Genomic DNA, 27,474 nt, shown 5'->3' with positions numbered 1-27,474 from the left:
ATTTCACGTATTTCTGCTTTAGCCCTGACTGATGGGCGGTAATATACAGAAATAATATTGTTCATTCTAGATCATAAACATGATTTTAACATTTCTTTTTCTTCCTTTGTAAAGAGTTTATTTGTAAAACAAACGCGCAGAACGATCTTTTGGAAAAAATCGGAAATCGATTTAAACGCTATATTTCGGTTTTTTTCCCTTGTTCTTTTTCTTTAAAAGATGGGGGATAGAGCGTTACACAATAATTGTACTGTAAATTTTTTTCTTTTTAATGGGTATTTTCTATTCTGATATACCATAGATAGTTAATTATTGATTTTCAGTGCGGCAATTCTGTTTCTGTGCAATTTATTATATTATTATTTATTCATTTATCTTTTTTTTTTTTGACACATTTTTTGGGGTGGGGCGATTATGCGGGTGCGGCTTCATGCCATGATCAATGAGGATAGAAAAGGGTTAATACCTCTTTCTCCTTTGAAAATTTTAATTTCTTGCAATTTCTAATTGATGTTCAATAGTTATCCTTTTGTTCACCTACTCAAACAAGTTTCTGCAATTTAATCACGCCAGGTAATTGTAAGGTTTAATGCATCTAAATGTGCGAAAAAATAGCACTCCTTTCCATGCTTCAAACTTAATGGATATTTAATAACCTAATTTTCTGGAGATAATCAAGTTTTGTTGCTAATCTGGTGGCCAATTTTGTCGCCGTTCCAGTTTGAAAGAAATTCTCGCTAAAAATAAATGAATTCCGTAAAAGTTGTTTCACTGCTAGCTTCGTGTTACTGCAGGGAAGACAGTCAGTCTTCGCTACGCACTATTCTGTTTCAATAGATTATAGTACCAGATTAATTCTTCACTTTTTTTTAAACATCTTATTAATTGGCAGTTTTTCTCTTCATATGCTCTTCTTTTCTTTTACGGGAGATTTTGATAAGGAAGTTTAATTTTGAAGAAATTTCAAAATCAAGTATATATTGAGATTGATATAAATTTGCAGGATAAGGCTAATGAATTTTTCCTTTTCTTGTTATGTGTAATTTAGAAATTTTAAATGAGGGAAATTATACACTTATGTCCTTGCATATTGAAGGACTATACTTTGTCAACGTTTCGGAAAATAAGAAGTACTCTGCTAGGAAAGAAGAATACTATATGACATAGTCACGCCCGTTTATAGAGAATTTATGGCTGTGACGTAATAGCTTCAATCCCCCTACTCTATTTACAGTATATTATTTAATTCTTCACAATGAAAATACAGCGAGAAATTTTTATGTGTTCCCTTCGACTTTGCTGTGAACGATCGTGACAGCATTGTTTGTTCTGAAGCAATCGCGATTGATAACTGTTTTCACTTGAACGTTGTTGATATTCCTTCGATTTTATTATTTTTTGTAATGCTTATAACACGCACTACTCTGGTCTACACTCTCTTACACCCTCTATGGACAACAAGAAGTTGCGTCTAGAACTAAACGAGCCTACATTCCCGTATAGCCATACTACTTTCTAGTACCTGATCAATATTCTCAAAAAAGTTAAAATCGCATACTGTTTCAAACATATTTTTTATATATTTTAAGCTGATTTCTAGGAATAAAATATTTCTCACTCATCTAAAAAATTAGATGTGTAAAAAAAAAAAAAAAAAAAAAAAAAAAAAAAAAAAAAAACGAACAAATAAAATAGCAGCACCTTTTAAACAAAGCAGCTAATACAATTTTTTTCCATTAAATTTTTTTAACAGCTTTCAAAACGAAAGAATAATAAATAAAATTAATAAGCTCATTAAAATAAATGCATCATATTAGAAAAAAATCGTTTCTTTTTCCCCTCCCAAAATAATTTTTTAAAATGAATTAATGCACTTACCAAAATAAATAAAAACAATAAAATATCAACTTAAAGAAATAATTTTCATTGTCAAAAAAAAAAAAAAATCGTCTGCGCACATCTTTACGTAGAAACATAAACGACTTCGAGTTTATCCGCCAAAAACTGAATACCTAAATTAAAACTTTAGCGTGAAAAAAAAAACAAGTCATATCAACAATAAGTATTTCACAGTTAAACCCATAGCTGCGGAGTCGGAGTCGAATATCCAAGAATCGGAGTCAGTTTTTTGTCCTCCGTGTATAAATTTTGGCAACGCTACGAAGTCAGAGTCGAAGTCGGGGAGCCGGAGTCCTATTAATTGTCGGGCACAGGAGTCGGAGTCAGGTGCCCCTAAATTCTAGGTGTCGGAGTCTGGCGTTTGGCGTCAAGAGCTATTTCCAACAAAATTTGTTTGAAGTAAATCCGCCTTCAAGTACGGAATCTACATCGACTTTCAGTTTCCCCCCAAGCGCTAATGTTAAGGGATTTGAACTGTTCAAAATTGAACGGAAAATTGTTCAAATCAAAAAGATATTTTATATACAAGTTTTTCATCAAAAGCTTTTTCCTACAAAGTTTGTTTGAAGCAAATCGCCTCACAGCTCGGAATTGCCTTGAATTTCCCCGTAGGGGCTAATGTTAAGTTTTTTGAACTGTTCAAAATTGAACGAAAACTAGTTCAAATCAAAAAATGAAATATTGGAATGAGGTGTCCTCGCCGAGATCTTTTGAACAAAAAAAAATTGTTTGAATCGGACTATTCACTCAAAAGTTATTATGGGGGGGGGCAGACAGACAGACCGACATTTTTCCCCATCTCAATACCCGACTTTCCAATTTTTAATTGTTCGATATTTATTTAACTATTTTATTTATTTTTGACTTTTTTTGTTTTTCGCGATATTTTTAAGATGCATTAAACCTTCTTTCATGCTTTCTTCTTCTTTTTCTGGGAAAGCAGGCTTAAAACAGCGTCCAGCATCCAGTAAACGACATCCATCAGCCTCTGGTAATAGTTTGAATTTTTACATCTTGAATTCAATATATAGGCGATAGAAGCCATTTGTAAACAAGAAACCAAACTAGTAGGGTCTTATCGCAATCCGTGATGGCGAAAAACAATTTGAATTCAAGATGTTAAAATTCTCCTACAAGAATATGAGAACCACGCATTTATAGTTGTGAATATTTATTATTACATTTTATTTTCCTACTTTTTAAAGCGCTTTTTTTTTCAAAAAAAAAAAAAAATAAATAAATAAATAAATAAATTAAAAAAGGATAAAGTACTCACGTTTTTACTTTATTTTGGAGAGATGGGGGTAAAATTAGAAGCAAACTTCCCTTTTTTTCCCTACGAAAAAAAAAGCAAAAAAAGCGGGAGTTTGTTATATTTTAGTTGTTTTTACATCACAGTAGCTGCCATTTTTACAATTAATTGCAAAATATTCGTTTTTGCTCATATTTTGACTAAAATATTAGCCATTGTCGCTTTTGCTTCAAAATAGTAGTTTTAATCGCCAGTAGCAGCCCTGCATATATTAGGGTTTCCAATCCCACGAGATTGACTTTATTCTTCTAAAAAGTTCAATTTTTACGTCAAATAGAAGAAGTTGTGCTTTTTAGGAAGGAATTTTTTTGTTACATAAATTAGTAGTTATCTCAAATTCCGATACCAATTGTTGAGTACTACAAAGTCACATCTCAATTAGCAACAATCGGTTGGTTCGTAAAAGTATGCTTTAAAAAAGTCCAATGTTTCTTAACAAAGCATTGCTCGTACGGGATGAGAAAAGATTTTTAGGCAAAAAATAATGGGCTTGATGAAATTGCGTGATGTGGCTCCACTGCAGTTGGCTTTACTGAGATTAAATAATTGTGGATATTTATGAAAAGATCCCCATAAACTTAACTACCTTCAAAAATAGATTTTTCTTCTCTTATGGGGGTCATGTTAGAGGTTTTTGCTCAACAACTGCAAATTTTGGACAAAAGCGATGTCTGTTTGATTTGTGTATTACTCTATCCAATTTAACTTGCCTTGCTGCTTCATCAACGTTGATCATTGCATTTGATTCATTACAGCAGGGGGTGAACGCTGATTGGATTGCAATCTCAGTAAAAGGTTTTGAATAACTTCGCTAATTTTACCTCTCATTTTAATGAGACCATAAAAATCTTGAGTAGCTTGTACTGCATTGTCATGCAAGTGAGTCATCTAGTGTTTCATCCAAGTTTTTGTCACTTCTTTTAAAGTCGTGCCGAATAGTGAAGATTGCTCAGCTAATTCATCCAACAAAATTTTTTCAAGATACCACCCACATTTATAATATTAGCTTCACGGTGGCAAAGACATCAGAAAGTACTTTCTACAGGTTAGAAAGCACAAAAAGAAAATGTCAGGTTTTTTATTGCTTTCTTCAACGGAAAAAAATGTTGTGCACTTTTCGTGAATTAAAGGCTTTGAGTGCATTCCTTAAGTTTACAGAAGCGTTCAAACATTGCATTCAGGCTACTCCATCGGATTTTGCACTCTGTAATACAGTTCCTCAACTTCTTCAAAAGTCCAATTTTCAGGGTTTCAATATTTATTGATGGTTTTTGAAAAGGTTTATATTACTTCCTTTTACAAAAAACAGGGTTCATACACTTTTGGTTAAAAAAAGTTCCCTGACTTTTCCAGGTTTTCCAGGTTGTTTTTTAGAAAATTCCAGGTTACTCGCTTCATTAAAAATTTAAGTTTAAATAGTAATATTTTCAAAATAATTAAAATTGTTTAAAGTAGCAATGCAGAAGAACTGAAACTTCTCCCCTTAGATTTAAAAAAAAAAAACCTTGGATTTTTTTCCTTTGTTTTCTCTGTCAAAATTTTAAGTTTTTTTTAAACACTTTGTTCAAAATTGTTTTAATTTGTTTACTATTTGTTGAAAACAGAGTACTTTCAACTTATTTTAGCGTTTTTTTGATGTCACGCGTAATAATATAGCGTTTTGCTGTAGTCCTGCAGCAAGCTTTTAGCATCCGCTTTTGGTTTGCAATACTTTTTATTTTCTTATAAGTAGGTTACACAAAACATATTGAGCAAAATGCAAAGCTAAATTTTAGTATAAATATCGTTAACTTGTTGCATCAATTGGCATACCATGTAATGCATAGTAACAAAAATCAACATCCGCCGACCATAGGCCAATGCCAATAATCTTTTTTTTTTCACATATTAAAGGACGCTTACATTAAAATTTCAAATTTTCTTTTCCAGAAAGTATTAGTTAATTTTCAAAAATTCACAACTTTTTGCACATTTTAATGTTATTTTCAATGTTACTCATTGATATAAACATCCAATTCTGTTTCTGGAAGTTTAAGTCTACTTCCATTGTGCAAACGATCAAATATGGCGACAAAGTGAAAAATTTAAAATAAGTAGATTTTTGGATTTGTAGTATAAAAGTAGTAATAAATAATTAATAATCCTTAAAAGGATACAATAAAAGCAAAATAGTCAGTATTTAGCACATAAGAGTCTAAATCAATTAAAACAAAAAAATGTTATGAAGATTAAATTTTGCATTTTTCCAGAAAATAATTACAAATTATCCGGAAAAAAAGGCACAATTTGTGTTGTTTTCAATAGTTTGCATTGCAATTAACATCCAATGCCGCTTTCGGGAACTTAGGCACTTAAAAAGTCATGTGTACTTCCATCTTGGGAATGACCAAATATGGCGGCTATGCCAAAAAATAAGAAATAACTTTTTTAATTTGTCGCATGAAGACAATTAAAAAATAATCTTCATGAAACTACAATTCATTGAAAAGTTTTTATCACATTTGCGTCCGAGGCAGTGAGGATAAGATTAAATTTTAAGAACAAAATTTTTCATTTCTCAAGAAAATTATTTTAAATAACAATAGAAAAACAATTTGTAGACCATTTTTTGTTATTTTCATCAGTTTTCATTTAAAGAAAACATCCAATTCTGCTTTGTTTTTAGAAACTTAGGCATTTTAGGATCGTATCTACATCCATCTTGTGAATGACCAAAGATGGCGACTACGTTTCACACGTAGCTGAAATGATTTTCCGATCAAAAAAAAAAAAAAAAAAAAAACTATTTTCCCCGATCGACCTTCCCATCTACAGGTTGTGCTTCCGAAGCAGTAAATTGTCTTCTCTCCTTTTGAGTTAGTGCATAATTGCTGTTCACCTGATTTTTTTTCCCTTGGGAACTACTGAGAGCCAAAAATGGCAACTGCTGAAGATTTTTTGGGTCGCCACTTTTTTCATTGCTTTAAAATTGTTACAATTTTTTTTAAATACATCGATAAAAATGAAGATTAGATCTCATAAAACCAAATTCCTTGGGAAAAAATTGGGAAAAGAAAAATTTTGGGGACACATTTGGAAAATTCCCTGACATTTTTGACTATGTCATTTTCCATGATAATTCCAAGTTTTCCCGGAGCGTACGAACCCTGAACCGAATAGAATGTTGTGGCAACCCATCTAAAACTTTAGGCAGTAGAAAGAAATGCGTTCCCCTCACTGACTCCATGCAAGAAAATCTTCGCTCTTTTGGCGCATTTTTCGTTGTGAAAAAAAAAAAACGTTTATTTCTCGATCGCAGTTTTTAAGTGCCAGCGTCGGTTTAGATAAAAATTTACAATTTTTTTTCGTGAAATCACAATAAAAACGAAGACTAGATCTCATGGTACTTAATTCCTTGGGAAAAAAAATGGAAAAATTTTTTTTTGGAGGACAAAATTTGAAAACTCCCTGACTTTTCCCTGACATTTTTGACAGTGTTATTTTCCCTGACAATTCCCGGTTTTCCCGGAATTCCCGGAGCGTACGAACCCTGAAAAAGGAAGTATTGTATTCGCGAAAAAATGTTCACTCAAAAATCGGCCTTAATTTCCATTTTTCTCACCCCCGAATGAATGTTGAGTTTTTTTACCGATCAGACCACACATAGATATATGCCTAGGAACCTACAGACACCCGAAATATCCATTTTGATGACCCCCGAGTCAATTACAACGAATTTTCTCGTGACGTCCGTATGTACATATGTATCTTGCATAACTCAAAAACGGTATGTCCTAGAAAGTTGAAATTTGGTACGTAGGCTCCTAGTGGGGTCTAGTTGTGCACCTCCCGTTTTGGTTGCATTCGGGTGTTTCTAAAGGGGTCTTTTGCCCTTTTTGGGGGGAAATCATTGCTAATTTCGATGTATACTCAAGTGATGTCATAATTTGGCGGACACTTGGCGATATATTGTCAGTCTTTTGGTCGCCAAGTTTTGTCGCCAACTTGGCGATTCTTGAAAGGGTGAAAGTTTCAAAACTTCTCAAGACAGGAATTTTTAAAATAAAATAAACATTCTTCAATTTACATCACTAAACTCTTTAAAAACCAAAAACAATTCTTTGCAATTTAAAATATTTCGCGAAATAAGCAAAAAATACAACACATTACATTAACAGTAGCTTTAAAATGCAAACAAATAATCCTGCAACTCTGTTGTTTATGGCCAAAGTCACCAAGCTGCAACGTTATTGTAATCCAGCCAATCAGTGAGTCAAGCGAACTCCAATCGATTAGCGGTCCGATCTTTTGAACGAAAACTTTTAAAACCCGCTCTCTCGCTGAGCCTTCTCACTTGTTATCTTTCTATGTGTACTTAAATGATCTTATATTGCAATGTTTGTTCTTTCCGCCAAAGATAAAAATCTTCACTGCACTGATCTTTCGGGTACAGAACTACAATCACAATATTGTTGTAATTTATCTGGACGAAAATAAAATTTGTTTTGTGTTTAAATTCCACCGGCTTTTCCTTTAATAATGTGCTGATTAGTTTGATAATCCTTAAAGTATTCTTGCCATTGGTGCCCAAACTTGGATGGATTTGTGAGCAGAGAAACAAATGTTGCTAGGTACGGTACTTTTGGTTAGTGAAAGAAACCCGATTTCTTCCAGTACTTAACTTTAAAATAGTATATCACGGGACCTAAAATCGTTGCTTTCAATAAATTAAGGCTTCACTCTCTCTCTCTACATTTTATCTATTCTTAATTGGCATATCACAGTAGGAAATTTCACTACTAAAAGCAAAGCTGGCTTTCTTATGTCCTTTGGCAACAGGTTAAATATTTATTTCTGTTCTCGCTCAACAACAGGTTAAAATAAATATTAATCATTTGGGAGACATAACCCTCCAATGCTTAAATTAATTAATTAAGGAAAACGTTTCCAAATTCGATCCAACGCGCTTCTATACATAAACCATGCTTGACACAACTTAATTACACACAAAAAATTTGATCAAAATTGGTCCAGCTGTTTAAAAGCCTTATGGTGACAAACGTCCGCACAGAAGAAATATATATCAGGGGTCTGTCCAGGATTTTTTATAAGGTCAGTTTTTTGTGAAAAATCAAATAATTTTGTGAAAAATGAATTAATTTTGTGAAAAATGAATTAATTTTGTGAAAAATCAAATAATTTCGGAATTTTTTTTTTTTTTTGTTAAAACGAAATTTTAGAATTTAGAGATGGCACAAACTGCATCAATTGAACTTAAAGTTGAGTGTTTTCCTCTTCTATGTTGAGAATATCATTCTGGAGTGCTTTTTATATCGTTCTGGATATTTGGTGGAAGGGGGGGGGGGTGGCATCGCTCTCTCAAGTATCAATATTTATCTACCATGCTACATTATGTTAAATTATACTAGAAACATTTCTGTACAGTATTTAAAATATTTGTAACAAAAAATAAATAAATAAAATTCAGACAAGGGTTAAGCATTTTTAACTTTTTGCCCAAGACACTCTTAAAAAGCACAGAATTTCGTTTAAAACTTATAAATTCCGTGATTTTAACAAAAATAAAAAGATATTTTAATTGTTTACCTCTTAACAAAGCGTAATAAACATCAAAAATTCGAAAAATCGGATTCCCATAGCGGATGCAAAGAGATCGCAATTCTCAAAGTGAAGGCATCAAAAGTATAAAAACGGCTTGTAAAAGAAATATTTTTGATAAAATTATTTTAAAATTGCATTTTAGAGTCCTATGATAAACATTTCATTAATATCTGTGGACACAGGTAAGCAAAAAAAAAAAAAAAAAAACCATCTATATCTATCCTCATAAAAGAAAATGGAATTTTGCTTTAAAAACTGGAAATGAGAGTAACAAAATGATGAACAAAAGTAAAGACTTTTCATTTATTTGCATCCTAATAAAGCGAAATTAGCTTGAAAAAAGAACAAAATATGATTCTCATATCGGATGTTAAAAGGTTGCATTTTTCAAAGTGTAGACATCTAAAAAAAAAAAGGTAATTAAAAGAGTTTATTTAAAGTTAATCATCGTTGTTAGCATCGAAAAATCAAAACTCATATAATTTTCTCCCAAAATAAGTTAAACATCGCACCACACTGCACCTTAAAAACGCAAATATTGACAAGCTGGTAAAATAATGAGAATTGTTTCTAATCAAGTCATTATAAAGGTTCAACGCCAGACTCAAAGTGGTGATAATTTTGAAGTTGGTAACCTTATCTGAAGCGATCATATTTTTCCCCCACCCTTACTATCCCTTTGCAGTTCTACGTTCATTTCGCAGATATATATTATTATTGTTTATTAAATCATGAGTGGGGGGAAAAAAGTGCTTACCAACCCCTTTTCAGAAAAGTTTACAACAACACCGCTGCTAATTAGCTGTGATAAAACAAACAACAAGCATTATATTTATTTGGCAGTAGCAATTATTTATCGTTTGCAGGAGCATCGCAAGAGTGCCGTTTTTTTTTCTTTTGCAAAATTAGCCGATTTTGTAGAAGCTGATCCCTCTAATTTGACTTCAGAAAAGGTTCCAAAAATTATCGGTTTGTACACAGAAATATGCCTTATTTTGCTTTCAGATTTGCTCTTTCATTAAACAATTTGTGAAAGATCTGATCTTGTTTATCAGAATTTTGTGAAGGGTTCGTTTTGGTTGATCGGGATTTTGTGAAAGGTCCGTTTTGGTTGATCGGATTTTTGTGAAGGGTCCGTTAACGGACCCAAATATCCTCTGGCCAGACCCCTGTGTATATATATATATATATATATATATATTAAGATATATAATATATATCAGTGAAGTACGTAGCATGGGTGATGCCCAAGGAGGTAATTTGTGGTGGCAACCCCCCTAAAAAGGCCAAAAAAAAAAAAAAAAATTTAATATTTATACATGAAAAAATGAAATTTCTTAAATCCAATTTGGTATCAGCTCGTTCTAAAGGGTGTTTCACAACGCTAGTGCTCCTTTTCCTGTGATGACTGCATTTGATAGAGTATATAAATGTATAGCACAAACAAAGGCAGATCTTTATTCCACAACTGATTTTTTACCGAATTTTCCACTCATTATTTCTCTCTGCTCATTCTATTTATTAGGGGGAAAATATGATTTTTTCGTTATTTCAGTGATGAAAATACTTTAAAAACAAATGTATGTTTACCTTAAAGTGAAATTAGGTAGAAAAATGCCTAGAAACATTTTTTTCCAAAACCACAGTACTAATGCAGAATATATTGTGTAATATCAGCAAAATGAAAAAAGCCGCCAACTTTCTTCTTTGCAATGATAAAACACACCTTTAGGTTTATTTCAAATGTTTAAATTAATGAATAGAACCTCTGTCTCTTAATAAAAAATCCACTCAAAAAATTCATGTTTTTCGCCAGAAAAAATTCTAGTCAAGTTGTATTTATTTGTTGTCTAAATAAAATTACATTGTATAAAGTTTAAGTAATTTTTATTAAATCCACATGCTTTCATCAATATATTTGAGATTTTTCAGAGATTGAAAGATTTCTGCATCAGACACAATTTACTGAAGAAATAAGTATACATGTAGATTAGGCTGAGAGAATAGAATGACAGAAAATATTTTTTTTTTGTTGAAAAGTTTGAGGGTCCTATAAAACAAAAACCAGATCACCCATTGGAGAAAAAAATTATACGGTTATTTACTACCATAGAAATTTTGTGTACACCAAATTTTATTAAAATCTGTGAACTTTGTTTACACGGCCAGGTGAACTGACATGGAATGATCCTACTTTAAAATAAAAACTGATTGTGCCATGTAAGATGTTATTATTATTTTTTTTTTTTTTGAACATCTTACACAACACAGCTCAGAAGCTAACCACAGAAAATATTAATAGTTTCCTGACTGGTTGAATTTGAAAACAAAAGTTTGATCTGATTGTTACAACACTCACATCTGACACTAAATGTATTTTCACACACACACAAAAAAAGTATACATATATATACATATAACAAACTCATTTTATTTAATATTGGAAACAGATTTTCCTTCAATTAAAAAGTAGACTTTGTACTTTTGAAAAAATAAATACTTTAATGGCAAAAATATTATAATTCATCAATTTGAGGGACTTCAGAATCTAGTTGAGACGAATCATCATTTGTTTCTTCCAAATCAAATTCACTCATATCTTCTTGAAAATCCCATAAACTATGTACGACATCTGAAAATAATAATTTGACTATTATGAAAAATATACATATAAATGTTTAGCTGAAAAGTAAATTAATTTTATTGTGTTTGTCTTTCGGTAGCGTGTATGAATCAATTTCAAAAGATGAATCAAGTGATTTAAGTCCGAGATATAACACACATTTGAAGAATTTAAATCTGCAAACAGTTGAGGGGACAATTTTATATCATAGCAAGCCTTTACCATAATTAACTTCTTGATATAATGCTTCAAAAACACTGAATAATCATAGGTCTTCAGATTCAAAATTTATAGTTGAATTTACCTAAGGGGGAAAATAATAATTGATAAAAAATAAAAATAAAAAAACGCTTAGCAAAACAATTAGTTGAAATGCAATTCCAAAAGTTTGAGACACAGATCTAACAAAGGAATTCAAGGCAAAGGTTTACAGCACTTTTTGACATAAGTATAATAATTGATCCATGTGAGGGTACTATGATTAATAACACAATGATTATAGATTTCTCAAAGCAAATATTTAAAACCTAAATCAATTAGGGACTAGGTTTTGACTTAGGGACTAGTGACGTAGCCAATTTTTTTTGGTCCCTCCATGTTTAAAGTACAGTGAAATACGTTTAACACAAAACTGAGGGGACCAAAATATTGTTTCGCGTTCTAATAAAAAAAACAATACTTATGAATATTTTCAATGCCATCAAATTTTATTTCGGATTCCATTCAAGCAACTAGAAGGTGACATCCATTGGAATAAAATGCAAGTAAAAAAATAATGTGTTTTAGGGAATATATCAGTTATCTTTTTTGAATTGTCTTTTTCAGTGCCATATTCTCCACAAATTGCTTGAGATCATCCATTGCTTAGTCATATCTCCATTTGAATGTGCATCTAAATAACAGCACATACATTTTATCATTTTCTGAGTTTCTGAAGAAGGAACAGGAACTATATCGTTGGCTCTGTCAGATTCCTTGTCGAAACCTACTTTCGAGGAATCATTTGGATTATTCACGATTTCTAAAATTTCTCTCTGTCAAAACAGGTGCTGTACACTCACACATCATCATCCACTGCAACATATTCATTTAATGATAGAGCAGGACAACCAAGTAATGTTGAGACTTTTCCAAAAAGATCATTACATGTTGGCTCAGTCTCAATCTCAGTTGATTCTTGAGATGCTGAGGATTGGGCTGGTTTGGAGAACCCACATGGTGAAAATAATTTTCTATTGTTGTTGGCTTCCCTAAATTCCATGCTGAGTGCAACATATGCAATGCATCCAATAAATTAATGGGAAAATCTTCCTTTGCTTCGATTTCGACTAAATATTTTTGAAGCAGTTGCTTTCGATAATTAAATTTCAGGTTCTGATGACATGGTTGCAAAACACTTGTGGTGTTTAATGGCAAAAATATAAGCTTAATAACTTTTAATTCGGTGTTATCAGAGTGTGCTGAACAGTTATCGATAAGTACGACTTTACGCTTTTCTCGGAAAAATCGTTTATCCAACTTGATAATCCAGTCATTGAATAAGGTGGTCACCATCCATGCATCTTTATTGGCCGTGTATTCAACTGGTTAAGTCCTTACATTCTTACAAGACCAGGGTTTTAAACTCTTTCCTTTAAAATAATGGTAATTTTTCAGAACTTCCTGAATTACAGTCAACCAATACCGAGACACAATAAAATAGAAAACTAAAGTAAAAGTGATGAAGCCAGTACTCATCAGCAGTGGAAAGTGGTGTTTTAGGGAGGTTTTTACCTTTTGAACTTTGGAAAATGATTAAAGTGTTGTAGTTTAGAATTTTTTTTTTCTTGCGCGGGAGATGTGTGAAGACCGTTAAGACCCATTTTTTCAACGGAAAAACCTGAAAAATCATGTTTTTAATGACTTATACGGTGGAAAAAAGCATTTCTTAACACCCGGCAGTGATCAAAAAATGTGTTTTATCATCCAATTCCTCGATTTATACTAAGCATTGAGCCACTTATCAGGGAAAAAATATGGTCATACTTTTTAGTTTCCAAAATCGCGACTTGGGTTCATTCTGAGCTCAGTGGGACTTAAGAAATTCAAAATTGTAGCACCACTACGAAATAGTCGAAGAATTTTGCTGCATTTTAAGCCATAATAAAAGATCCTAGCTCAAAACCCGCGAGTTCGGAGGATTTTTGCCCACTATGCCACACTGTGAGGCAGTCTGTGGCAAGGGCAAGATGACGGGCCGAAACACGGGGCAAGTTGACGAGATTTTATTAAAGCCTGTAAACGCTTATTTTTTGTTTGTGTTTGTTCATGCGACCTTGCGCTTCCATCTCCTCTGGGGTTAAAGAACGCATTGAATTGAGGGAGTTGTCATTCGAAAGCCGGTGACCGGAGGTTATTTATAAACTAGTTGACCAAATGACTAGTTGACTGAATTAAACCAAGCAAAGAATCTCCTGCTCTGTTGATTATTGACAATCATAAATCTCACATAACTTTGCAGGCTACCTAATATTGTAGTGAAAAAACATTATCATGGTTGGGTCGCCACCCCACGCATTGCATCGTCTCTAGCTCCTGGTGCGTCATTTTTCTGCTCATTAAAAACCTACTATAGCCAAGCATGTGACAACTTTATGGTCATTCATCTAGGACAAATTATCACAGACAAAAATATTGGTGAGCTTTTGAGCACCGCTTACTTCAAAGCAGCTACAGTTGGAAATGCCAATAAAGGATTTAAAGAATGAGGGATCGAGACTTATAATTCTCTTGTTTTTATGGGAATATGATATTGTTGACGAATAAGTTGAGAGTAATAGTGCTAATCCTCAGACCTTGGGAGTAGAAAAACAAAATATTAACCCTCCAGACAAAGCAGAAGTTATTGCAAATGCTGATTCTGATGCACCAAAGAAGCTTGTTAGTGTTTCTGATTTCAATGCACTGCCTAAAGCTACACAATGCGAGGAAACAAAAAGGAAAAGCAGAAAACTGCGCTCAAACATTCTTACAAGCACACCCACCAAAGAAATGGCAGAACAAGGAGCAAAGCTGAAGAAAAAAAAGATTATTTAAAAAAACAGGGAAAATAACTTGTAAAGCTAAAAAAGGAGTAAAAAAACTCAAACTAAGTTCCTTTAGGTCCAAGTCTATTCAATTCATACCAAGCAATTCAGTTGCATCAACTTCAAAGTATAGTGTTATAAGATGCCTCGCATGTAAAGAGGAATATTGTGACCCTCCAACAGAAGAGCGGACCCAGTGCTGTAAAAGTCAAGAGTGGTGGCATGAGGCATGTTTTAATTATGAAAATGGCATTTTTATTTGTGTCTATTGTTAGCTGCACAACTTAACACTTCAACAGTATGCACCAATGCCTTACGCTTAATTTGATACTTTGTAAGATGTAAAAACACAGTTATCATTTTTAAAACTAGGTAACATATTCAAAACATAAAATGTGTTCAATCTTTTTCATCGTTGTCATCTTGCCCCAAGGTCAAAGTCATCTTGCCCCAGGTACTGGGGCAAGATGACGATTTGTTAAGGTCATGAGAAAATAAAAATATCCTTCTTTATTTTTATTTAAAAAATTTAATGGTAATATATTTAATACCACAAAGGACTACTCTAACAGCTCATGTGAAATTAGTTTTACTGTACTTAAAAATAAATTTATAAACAACAAAAATTGTTAACATAGTCATCTTGCTCGGTTTCCTCTACTCCATGGGTAGCTGATAATTATGATCTCAACCTCTTTGACACACATGACTTTGTGGTGTGCGAATTCGTAACACTTTGTGATATATTTCACATCTAGCACAACACTGCCACATCTGCAAAAACTATTTTTCGAGAAAAATAAATTTAAATGTTCTGCGCCTTAGCTTAAATTCTTATAGTAACACACTAACACATCTCAAAAATAAGGTAATTTTTTTTTTTGTTTTTTTTTTGTTTGTGGCTGTCTTGCATTTTAATAGAACTAATAAAAATGCACCCAGACATGTATATAACTCAGATTCAAAATTTATTTATTTTTCAGAAAGGATTATTTATTAATAAGATTCAGAATTGATCATTTTTGACTTGTGTTGTTGTTATATTAAAAATTTAAATAAATCCTTTTTAAACCCATTTGCATTCTATTTGTTAGGAATTGTTTTTAAAAATCAGATTAGAAAAGCTGTGAATTCTTTTTTTTTGCATCTTTCAAACTAATCAGAATTTGACTTAATTGAAAAAAAAAAAAAAAACAGCTCGAAAATTCACACCAAAAAAAAAAAAAAAAAACCCATAAGGAATGATGGAACTTGCGAGTGGAATAACATTAATTTGAATTATTCAACAGTTTGAATCAAAACAGAAAGCATGCACTGCTTTTGGATTGCATAAGAAGGTTTACGGAATACAACAAACTTGAGGACAACACAATAATTTAAGTAGCAAGGTAATAATATTAAATTAATACTATTTAGTGTCAAAGTCCAAATATAAAAAGAAACAAAACCAAAATTAAAGATTAAAGATAATTTTTAAATAAAACGCATTTTACCATAAAGTTCTTTAAATTCTAAGTCTTCTTTACAGTGTGCCAAAGTGCCGCAAACTAATGATATATAACTATTTTCAACAGAAGACCTTCGCTCTTTGAAATTAGGAATGAGAGTTGACAGCAAGTAGATAAAAAGAATTCCTTTCTTCAAAACTGTTTTGATGTTCAAGTTTCTCTTTTCAGCATTATAAAGGCACTGCCATAATGAAGGTACTATGCACTGAATAACCTACAAATAATTAAAAAAAAAAGATATTAATACAGTTGGCTCTCTGTTTAACGACGTATTTTCATGGCCCCAGATGGTCCACTACAGTGTTAAAAGCATTCTATTTAAGAACGATTTTTTGTGGTCCCTTGAAAGTCGTTAAACAGAGAGCCAACTGTACTATGATACCTTCACTTTTTATTAAATGCGATAAAGAAGTTTTGTACTTAGTGTTAAAGTAAAATTGTACTAACCAAAAGTAAATGAACTACTAAAATCTGTAACAATAGTTGACACAAAGTGTAAAAAAAAAGCTATTTTAAATAATTCATAGTTGATAAGAAAAGCATGCTAATAGTGCTGTGCAGTAGTTTTAATTCAGAGTTATAGATCACAAAGTATATTTAAAGGGGAAGAAAGATAGTTTAAAGTAGGAAAAAGCAGAAGAAAACGAATTAAAATAAATAAATATATGTTAAACATTAAAAAGTGTTCGATTAACAATTAAAAAATACCAAATGTAACCAAGTCTATGAGTGTCAATAAAAAATCTCATCAATATAGCCGAAAAGTTTTAACCCAAAGAGGGTCACTGCAAATTATTGAAAGACAGATAGTATTTTAATTAGTATATATTTTTATATATCAACAAAATTTGGGGTAAAAAAGAATTACTACATAAATAAATAAACTTTCACTTAATAAAACTTAAAAAACATCAGTTTTCACCTTAATTTACCTCATTTATACATTGTGACGATTCTATTTTTAATTCAGAGAAGAGAGAGCTTGAGAACAAAGATGATAAAAAATCAATTGCCTGCAATTAAATATAATTTCGTTATCATATGACATATTAATCTTTTAAAAAATACAGGATATTTTTACATTACAAATCACAAAAATACATTAGAAGAAAAGAATGTTATGTGGGTATAAGAAATTAATTTTAAAACCTTTAATTGAAGATAAATGTAACATAGCATTTAATTAGCATATAAATGGATTAATAATGAGCAGGATAAAAATTTGAAACTGAAGTATGCAAATTAGTAATACAAAAACTTCAACTCACGTAGAGAGGACTTGGTACCTTTTAACCCCTTAACTGCTGCGGGCGTACATATACACCTTGCTCAATCAATGCGTTAATTGCCGTGGGTGTGCATATATGCCCATCCAAAGCATTATCATTTGCATTGCGCTACAAAAGTTTTGTAATGGAATACAATGACCTTGACAAAGTATGTAGAGGAAGGAGTTATTTCAGAGAAAATGGATGAGAGGAATTGGAGAGGGGGATAATTCTGAAACTGTGAAAGTAAGAACTATGCAATTATTGCTTGTTTCTGTTGAAGTAAACATAAATATATATTTTTATTCTCCTGTGTCTTTTGCTTTTGTTTACTGTTTGTAGTAGATGTTTGTAAAAAAATTGTATCTCGCCAATTTTGGTGCTACAAGCGTTTTGTGGATCTGGAAAGCAACGCCACGCGGTGTTTAAAGCCAGCAGGGTTGCAGTAAGAGAATTCACTTGTTGCATTCAGATATTCAGATAGAATCCAAAATAGACATTCGTTGGGTTAGATGAATAATTACATACACCTGCGAACTTCCGACATTGTAGGTTAGTTACCGGAAGGATTGCTAGTTACGGGGTTTGAGAAGTAAAGCCGTGTTTGTATGTCTTTCGATTTTGACAATTGCCAGTTTGTTTTCAAGGAAATGCCGATTGCGTTTTCTTTCGAAATGGTATCGGAACTAGTGGAGTTATATCTTTTGTCAGATGTCTTTTAATCCACAAGCTCATTACTTTTTGCATTGAAAAAGGTGTTCCCTGTAACACCGAAACACGTGTCTGCAGTAATCTGCAATTTGTGCTTTTTTGATGTTTTTTCTTACTTTATTATATCTTGTTCATTCAAGATATTTTATTTGATAAGACTTATTGAACATAGGTTGCGGAATTGGGGTAGCATTTATTAGGATTTCTAGTTTTCTGGGAAACATTGATTTTTGTAGAAAACCAAAAATGAACTTGCATTTCTGAACTTGTATGGTTTTTGCAAATGATGTAAAGGAAGAAAATTTTAATGTGCAGATGATTTAAATATGGGTGGAGGCTGGAGGGTGGTACCATCCCTCGAAAGTTTAAACGGCACGCACCCCTCCTCTTATAATGCGATTCCCTGATAATGAGATCTGTTTCATAAAGATTTGAAAATTTCAAGCACCCTTTGTAAAAATTTCAACAATTCGGTCTGTGCTGTGACCCCTCTCACCACATGAGCGGAGGGAGGGTTGCTGTAGCGAATATTATTAGGACCAATTACTGTAATATTACTTATCAAGATGTTTGAGGGCTTTCATCAATTGCAGATCTTGATATGCATAGACGTAGGTCCAAGTCTCCCCCCCCCCCAAAAAAAAGAGGACCACTTCAATTTTAACACTCCTGCCCCCCTGAAGAGAAACATGAACTCTTGTAAAAGAGACCAAAATCCGTCTCAAATAACTTCATTAAAAATTTCAGTGGTAAAGTCTGTCTCATGACCCTCCCCCCTACACACCACGCATGGGCGCTATTACTTCAGCTATTAGTGTTAGAACAAATTGCTGAAATATTTACTGATCAAGATTTCCGATGACTTTTCTCTACTGCAGACCTTAATATGTAGATGATATAGCTAGTGGTGCCAATTATTCCCAAGAGCGTTGTCCCCATCAATTTTACTACCCACCCCCAAAAAAAGCAGGATCCTCTATTAAGGAGACTAAAATCCTTTTAAAATAACATCTCTGATAATGTCAGCTATACAGTCTTCCTCATGCCCCCCCCCCCCGCTCCCTGGGCATCCCCGCTTTAGCAATTATTATTGAGACAAACTACTTTAATGTCCTTCCAAAATATCCTATGGTTTTTCTGCATTGCAGATCTCAATATACAAATAAAATAGTTAGGGAAGCCTACCCCCCTCCCAAGGTACGATGACACCCCTCAATTTTACTCCCCCCCAAAAGAAACAGGCTCCTCTCCTTAATTCAAGAGTCTAAAATCCTTTAAAAATAACTTCTCTGATGATTTCAGTGATATAGTCCGGCCTCATGTCCCCCCCCCACCTCCTTTCAAATGGGTACCCTAGCTTTAGCTATTATTCGAATAAATTGTTGTAATATTAACTTTTGAAGATTTCCGTAAGCTTTTTTCTATTGCCGATCTTAATATATAGATAATAATGCTAGGGCTGCAAAACCCTCCAATAAGTATGGTGCCCCCCTCAGTTTTAATTTCACCAAACTTCCCCCCCCCCCAAAAAAAAAAACTCCTAAGAATATTTAAGAAACTAAAATCCTTTTAATATAAGTTCTCTCATAATTTCAATGGTATAGTCAACTTCAAGCCCCCCCCCCCCAATAGGCACCCTGTTCTAGCTATTATTATTCGCTGGAATATTTGCTTATCAAGATGTTCGATGACTTTTCTGTATTTCAGATCTTATAATGTATATGATGTAGCTAGGCTAGCCGATTTCCCATCCAAGTGCGGTGGTTCCCTCAATTTTATCACCCCTTCCCAAAAAAAAAAACCACCTTCTATTACAAAGAATAAAATCCTTATAAAAAAAACTTTTCTAAAAATTTCAATGGCATTGTCTGCCTCATGCCCCCTCCCCCCCACAAGGGCCCCTGCTTTAGCTATTATTATTCGCATAAATTGCTGAAACAACTACCTTCCAAGACATTCAATGGCTTTTCTCTAGTGTAGATGTTAATAAACAGATGATGCAGCTATAATTGCTCCCCCCCCCCCAACTGGGATGGTACCCTCAATTTTATCGCGCTTCCCGTAAAACACGATCTTCTATTGAAAAGACTAAACTCCTTTCAAAATAACTTCTCTGATAATTTTAAAGGTATACTCAACATCATGACCGCCCCCCCCCCCAAATGGGCACACCTGCTTTAGCTATTATTATTCAAATAAATGGATGTAATATTTACTTATCAAGATGTTCGATGGCGTTTCCCTGTTGCAGATCTTGGTATGCAGATGATGTAACTAGGGGCACCCATTCCCCCCCCCCCCAACTGCAATGGCACCCCTCAATTTTACCAAGCCCGCATTTTCCCCCATGAATTGCGACCCACTAATAAAAAGACTTAAATTCTTCTAAAGTAACTCCTCTAAAAGTTTCAATAGTATAATCTGCCTCGTGGTCCCCCCCCCCCCACCACACATGAGCATCCTTTCTGTAGCTATTATTAGAATAAATTGCTGAAATATTTATTCCTCAAGATTGTCGATGGCTGTTCTCTGTTGCAGACACTAGGCGTGGCATTTATATGCTTTTCAATCCCCCCACATAAAATGTTGAATTTTACGACCTAAATATATCGATATATCGATATTAGGAGAGCGATATATCGCGGTATTAAAATTCTGGTATTGCTCAGCCCTAGTTAAGACTATTCCAAAGTAAACATATTTATTTGTGATATTATTAGTACATTAACATGTTAAGCAATCACAGGCATTTGGGAATTACTTTATTAGAATCCATATATTGACATTAAACTTAATTATTGCTTTTCTTTTTCTACTGGAGCTCAAGATTGTTATTTCTTTCGAGCAGGAATGTTTTTTTTTTTTTTTGTCATCTAAAACAGTTTGCATTTATTATTTTCAGAAATTTTTTCTTAAAATAAGATCAAATGAAAGCAATTTGCAAGCAAGAAATATATTTTTTTAAAAACATAACACTTCCAAATTGTAAAACATAAATATTACTATGCATATATATTACTAATATTATATAGTAAATAATATTGCTAATAATACTTATAAAATGATGGAACAGACCAGAGATAGAGGAAGAGTACATTTCTCCAATGACACAGATGTAACTTGTAGCAATGAAGTACATATTGTGCAGATCAGACAACCATCTATAAAAATATATGCCAAACATGTCAAACATTTGATTATTCTCAGTCAGAAAATTTATTTGTTAAGTTACAGTCGACCCTTTATTAATCATCCTTTGATTAAAAGAGAAATTTCCATACGAATTTTAAAAAAATCATTAAACATTTTTTAAATAATCATAAAACATTGAATTATTGTGGAAATGTCCATGTTATTTAGTTAAATGGAATATTTAAAAAAATAAATAAAACATCTAAAGAACTAACAACTATAATAATCAGGCCTGACATTTCCAAGTTTTTTATTAGAGGGTGGGGGTGGGGGCAAAGAGGGTATTCTCAATACATTTTATTGGAAAAACTCCCTCAAAATGTATGAGCATTAATTTATGATTATATTACGTTTCTAAAATCCGGGGGAGGAGGGAATAACTAGTTTTCCTCAATCTCGTAAATGACGGTTCAAATAATTGTAAGAGGAGTTAAGTTACCTTTCTTACACACAGATATATAATTTCGAAAATTTAAAGGGAGGGAGGGTAAGGAAGGGCTTATGTTCAATATTTTTTATATTTTTGCTGTTTTGTATAAAAACAAATAATACAAAATGCATAATTAACTTCTTTTTCTAAAATCCAGTGGGGGGGATCAATTAACCACCGCCCCTGATCCCCAAATGACAAGCTGCTTACACATCTTGATTGAAAGGCTCATTTGCTTATTTGTCTTAAAGTTAACTCTAAGACTAATGCCTTGATCTGAGTGCCACTAGTGGTGCACCCAAAATCTTTTGGAGCAGAATACGACTAATTGTAATCCTTTTCTAGTCGCAAAAAAGAAAAATTACTGATTCTTTTTTTGGTGTGGGGGGGGGGGGGCAGCAAAAAGTTAAAAGTATTAATGATTCTTAGTACTATATTTCTATTCTTCTTAGATTTTTGTATTCCAAACAATGTAGTAGCATAATTCTAATGTGACTAATGCAGAAAATATCAAACTTAAAGCATTAAACATTTCTTTCCATTTTTATAGAAAAATATTTTCATTTGTACATTTAAGGAAAACATACTCACTAGCTTTATGAATAAGGAATTCAAAAAACCTTGTTGTAAATCCACATGTCGCTGATGAGTTTAAAAGATTAACCATTATTTTTAAAGTAATACACATGCAGGAGGTGTCATTCTGTACATTTAATAGAGAAGAAACAGGAAATTCATTCATATGATTCAATAGTCTGAAAGTAAATGCAAAAATAATTAATGTGTGGCATGATTTGAAGAGGTTTAGGTGATTCTTAAACAACAATACAAATACACATACGTTCTTATCTCATATTTATTTTAAGGTTATTAGTCTTCAAAAATTGTAGTCAATTTAACTATTTAAAATTGCAATTTTTATTCAAACTTGATTTATATCCTTCTATGATTGGACTTCCCACTGCAGCAGTAAAAGTTAACCAACAGACAGAGGTTTACTCAAAAATTATTTGAATATTAATAAATTTTAATTCCTGTATTCCTGTTTGAAATGATTTTATTATTTCAATATTTCAAGGTATATATATATATATATATATATATATATATATATATATATATATATATACACATATATATATATATATATATATATATATATATATATATATATATATATATATATATATATATATATATATATATATATATATAATGATCAAAATTTGATGTAAAATATTCTACATTTAAACAGCGCAATGTTGCAGCTAAAGTAGTTAAATGTATTGAAAATATAGTAAAGTATGTAGTTTCACATACACGGGTAGCACAGAAATAAGTGTATGTAACAACGAAGATAAACAACAATAACAACAACAAAAATGAACATGGAACGTTAAAAATAAACTAGGAACATTGAAAACAAGAATTGATGAAATCATGGGTATTAAACTGCTGCTACGTTTACGAAGAGCTGGAGCAGCTGGCATATTAAATATTCTGCAAGGTTTCTGTGCGGGTCAGTACCATACATGCAGCAAAATTAATTAGAAGTAAAAGTATATGTATTTGAATTGACGAACTTATATGTGTAGCTACTTATAAGGCTTAATATAGTAAGCAGGAAGATTATAAAACGTTATAGATGCTTATTTTTTGGATAAATGCAATAAATTTTACATATATAAATAGTATGCTTATTAGTAATATGCTGTCATGTATTACCAACCCCCCAGCTCTGACCTGCAAAATAAAAGAGAAAAAATTACATACCACATGATTTCAAACATTTCGTCGACGAAATGTTTGAAATCATGTGGTATGTAATTTTTTCTCTTTTATTTTGCAGGTCAGAGCTGGGGGGTTGGTAATACATGACAGCATATTACTAATAAGCATACTATTTATATATGTAAAATTTATTGCATTTATCCAAAAAATAAGCATCTATAACGTTTTATAATCTTCCTGCTTACTATATTAAGCCTTATAAGTAGCTACACATATAAGTTCGTCAATTCAAATACATATACTTTTACTTCTAATTAATTTTGCTGCATGTATGGTACTGACCCGCACAGAAACCTTGCAGAATATTTAATATGCCAGCTGCTCCAGCTCTTCGTAAACGTAGCAGCAGTTTAATACCCATGATTTCATCAATTCTTGTTTTCAATGTTCCTAGTTTATTTTTAACGTTCCATGTTCATTTTTTTTGTTGTTATTGTTGTTTATCTTCGTTGTTACATACACTTATTTCTGTGCTACCCGTGTATGTGAAACTACATACTTTACTATATATATATATATATATATATATATATATATATATATATATATATATATATATATATATATATCAGTATGTATGTAGCGGTGATGTACACAGAAGCACCATAATGAAAAGAAATTGTGATAAATACTTTAAATAATCTGTTATAACAATTCAAAGTTTCTTATCTGTTTCAAATCGGAGTATAAACCTTTTTGTAAAAATCTTTTATTTAACATGAACACAACTTGCTTCTTGCAAGATAAAGCAACAACTGAATACATGGTGAAAATCAAAACACGTGGCTGAAAACCAACAGTTGGAAATGCAGTTACATCTGTGCCAACACCTGATTGGTCCATTGATATTTAAATTACAGGGTTCATACTCTATCAAGACAAAAAAATTCCATGACTTTTCCAGGACTTTTTCATGACTCCGAAAAAAAATTTCATGACCTTGTTACATGAACCTAGATTTTAGTCTTTTTTCACATTCATGCATTAGATGTTTTTAGAAAACATTTTGAATGAATAGTAATATTCAATATCAATAATGAGAAAATATAATAAAAAAAGAAAAATGCATTAAAATTTTTAATTTAGAAATCTTGTTGATGAAAACATTTACTGACGTTTTTGACAATGACATAAAGCATTGGACACATAAAATATTTATGAAGTACAGAAATCAAGTAGTCATCATTTATAAGAAAACTATATGCAATGTAACTTACTCTGCTCGTAAAAAAAAATTTAAGTCGAATCACCATACACCCAGTTTAACTTCTAAAACACTTTTTTTCTTTCAGTATCTCCCGCATGAATTTTCACTTCAATTTTAGAATAGCACAAGTAATATTCTTATAAAGTATATTTCACAACATTCTTCATTTAAAATTCTTGACATTGCAAATTTTGTTCAAGGTCCAGATAAATTTTTTCTTCAGCAGTTTTTCTTATACACATTAATAGATCAAAAATAAAAATAAAAAATAAATAAATAAATAAATAAATAAATAAAAAGAAATAAAATTAATTTAAAAAAAAAAGTTATTTCATTACATTTTTTTAAGTTCTTGGATTTTTAAATCCAATTCATTATCTAAATTTTCTAGGGCTTGTTTTTTTTCCCTGGCTGTTTTTCTAAAACTGTTTGATTTTATAATCAACTTAATATTTCTTGTCTGTTTTGCTTCTTCTGCAAGATTATCAGCAGATTTAATTAATTCTGCAATATCCGTTTGAAGAGTTAGTTTCTGTTTCTTTAACTTCTGTATTTCGTCCTGCATACAATCTTTTCTCTTTTTTAAAATACTGCTGTTTTCTTTGCTTCTTAAATCTTCGAGGTGCTGCATATATTTTTGTCTGGCTAATGCTGCTGATGTAAGCATTTCTTTCGAGATATTTACATTCAAAATTCCACCAACAGAATTTATATGGTCAGTAATCAGTCTCTGGGCTACAAGAGTTTCATCCTGCATGTTTTCCACCTCTAATTGCCTGTTTACTGAAAAACCCCTCTCTACACTTGCTTGCCCATGGGACAATAGCAGCAACATTTTTAGGACTTTCCAGAGCTGATTGTAGTTCTTCTTCTCTTTAAAAAAATTATAAAAAACACAATCCAGTCGATCTTTTTCAGCATCAAACTGCATTATTTCTGAAGAAGTATTTGCCTCATCCAGAAAAGTCCGAAATTCACAAATTATAGCGTCACAATTATGTTCTGAAATTCTGCTGTTTTCGACTAAAACTTTCAGAATGTTTTTCATTTTATTCAAACATAAATCTTTGTTCTTCAGTTTTTGGGGGTCTAGACAAGAAATTTCTCGAACTATTATATATCTTAAAGGATTGTGTTCTAGTAGTTTCTTTGAAGCTTCCAATAAAAAATTTTTTGCTTCCATTTTGAACTGCATGTAATCTCTATCAGAAATTTTTTTTGAATTCTTTAAACTTTTAATCAGCTTATCGGCTGAAAATCCAACATCAACTTTAGAGTAATCTAAGTGATTGTTTGTATTACTTAAATCAATATTAAAGTAATTTACAACACTGGTATACTTATTCAACACTTCTGGTTTTAAAAATCGAACGAAAAGATTTTTTAATAAAGATTTAATGTCATCAGAGAGGAAGGGTAACATTGGCTTGTCTGTTTGATATTTCATTAGGAAAGGTTGGAAAAGCTTAGCAATTGAAAGGAAGCATGAAATTTTTGCAGGAGTTAACAAATCAATGGCAAAGTCTTTTAATATATCCCCAGATTTGTTTTTTGGATCTTTTAACTTTCCTGTTTTAATCGCGTTTACATAAACTATTAAATTATCCCAAATTTCCAAGGCTCTTTCAGCCACTATTACATTTTCGACCCACCGGTGAGCACAGAATTGAAGTGGAACAACAGATGAATCCGTTACATTAAAGAAATTTTCCCGTCTGGCTGGGCTATCATGAAAATGGAAAAACATATTTGGGAGTAACTTTTTAATTTTCCAATCAGATGCTTCAGAACCTGTTTTAAAAGCTTCATTTACAATATGAAGTCCACAACTGCCAGTATTTAATACTTTAGAGTCATAATTTGACTTAAGTTGCTTCTGCAACAAATCGAACAGTTTCCAGTTAACATTTGGCCCATCCATAGACAGTTGCACAACGTTAGCTAATGGTAACCCATTAATGCTTGAAGTTTCATTAAGTTTCTCCAACATTACTTCTGCCGTTGCATGGCCGAGAAAACTTGAATCCAGGTATTTTGTAACCACACAGTCTTCCTCCCATACACGTATATACAAATCCATCTGCTTCTTTTGCATTTTTTTGTTCAGTGTCTCATCAAAGAGCAAAACATAACCATCTTGTTGCTTTAAGGATTGCATAAGAAGAGATTTAAAGTATGGGGCGATCCCAAAACGGCATAAATACGCACACTTTTTTTCACCACATGAAAACTGTTTTGCAATTTCACTATCAGGACACATTTTCTGAAGAACTAAGTTAAAATTTTTGCAAGAATTGTATGATATGTGATTGTCAATGACATACAAGGCCCATAAAATTTCTGAAGAGAGAACGTCATTACCAATGACGGACAGTTTACATTTAGAGCTTGAACTAACTGCTTTAGTGCAAGTAGCAATTTCTTTGTTGCTCTGTTTAGATGTTGAAGCTTCATTCTGAAAAAAATTTTGCAATCTTAAATTTGGTGTATTTTTTGCTTTTAAATTATCTTTATGTTTTTTAGATTTTGCATGACTGGTTAGGGCTGCTTCTCCCATATTTGAGATATCAAATGATTTCCTGCACAATGAACATTGTGCTCGAAATTTATTCTCATCATTTAGCACCCAATCTGAAAATTCCTCCTTCATCATCCAATTGTAATTAAAAACACATTTTCCAGGCATATTTCTTTTTTTACTTAGACTGGCTCAAGTTACAAATTTTAGCAAAAACATGTTCCATGCTGATGAAAAACAAAAGTACCTTACCGGACATCTTCAGTAATGGAAAGAGAAAAATGAAATAAAATGGAAAAATTATTTAAAAATTAAAGAATTCAGCTAACACAATTTTTAAAGGATAAAT

General features: G+C 32.0%; 1 protein-coding gene across 2 annotated transcripts in view; it reads right to left on the bottom strand.

Annotated features, from left to right (window-relative positions):
- Positions 1–10,736: 10,736 nt before the first annotated feature.
- Positions 10,737–27,474, bottom strand: part of LOC129229552 (uncharacterized) — a 52,304-nt gene continuing 35,566 nt past the window's right edge. Inside the window, exons 9-13 of one of the 2 annotated variants that reach the window (XM_054863875.1) lie at positions 22,201–22,364; positions 21,063–21,148; positions 16,941–17,021; positions 15,994–16,222; positions 10,737–11,444 (exon numbers count right to left, since the gene is read on the bottom strand). In XM_054863875.1, the coding sequence (XP_054719850.1) occupies positions 11,329–11,444; positions 15,994–16,222; positions 16,941–17,021; positions 21,063–21,148; positions 22,201–22,364 (676 nt within the window). In that variant the 3' untranslated portion in view covers positions 10,737–11,328. Of the gene's footprint in view, positions 11,445–15,993; positions 16,223–16,930; positions 17,022–21,062; positions 21,149–22,200; positions 22,365–27,474 lie in introns of those variants that run through there. The other variant, XM_054863876.1, reaches the window with a different exon arrangement.

This window comes from Uloborus diversus, chromosome 9 (assembly GCF_026930045.1).
Source record: "Uloborus diversus isolate 005 chromosome 9, Udiv.v.3.1, whole genome shotgun sequence".
NCBI classification, from domain to species: domain Eukaryota; kingdom Metazoa; phylum Arthropoda; class Arachnida; order Araneae; family Uloboridae; genus Uloborus; species Uloborus diversus.
This window is presented reverse-complemented; position numbering and strand designations above follow the sequence as displayed.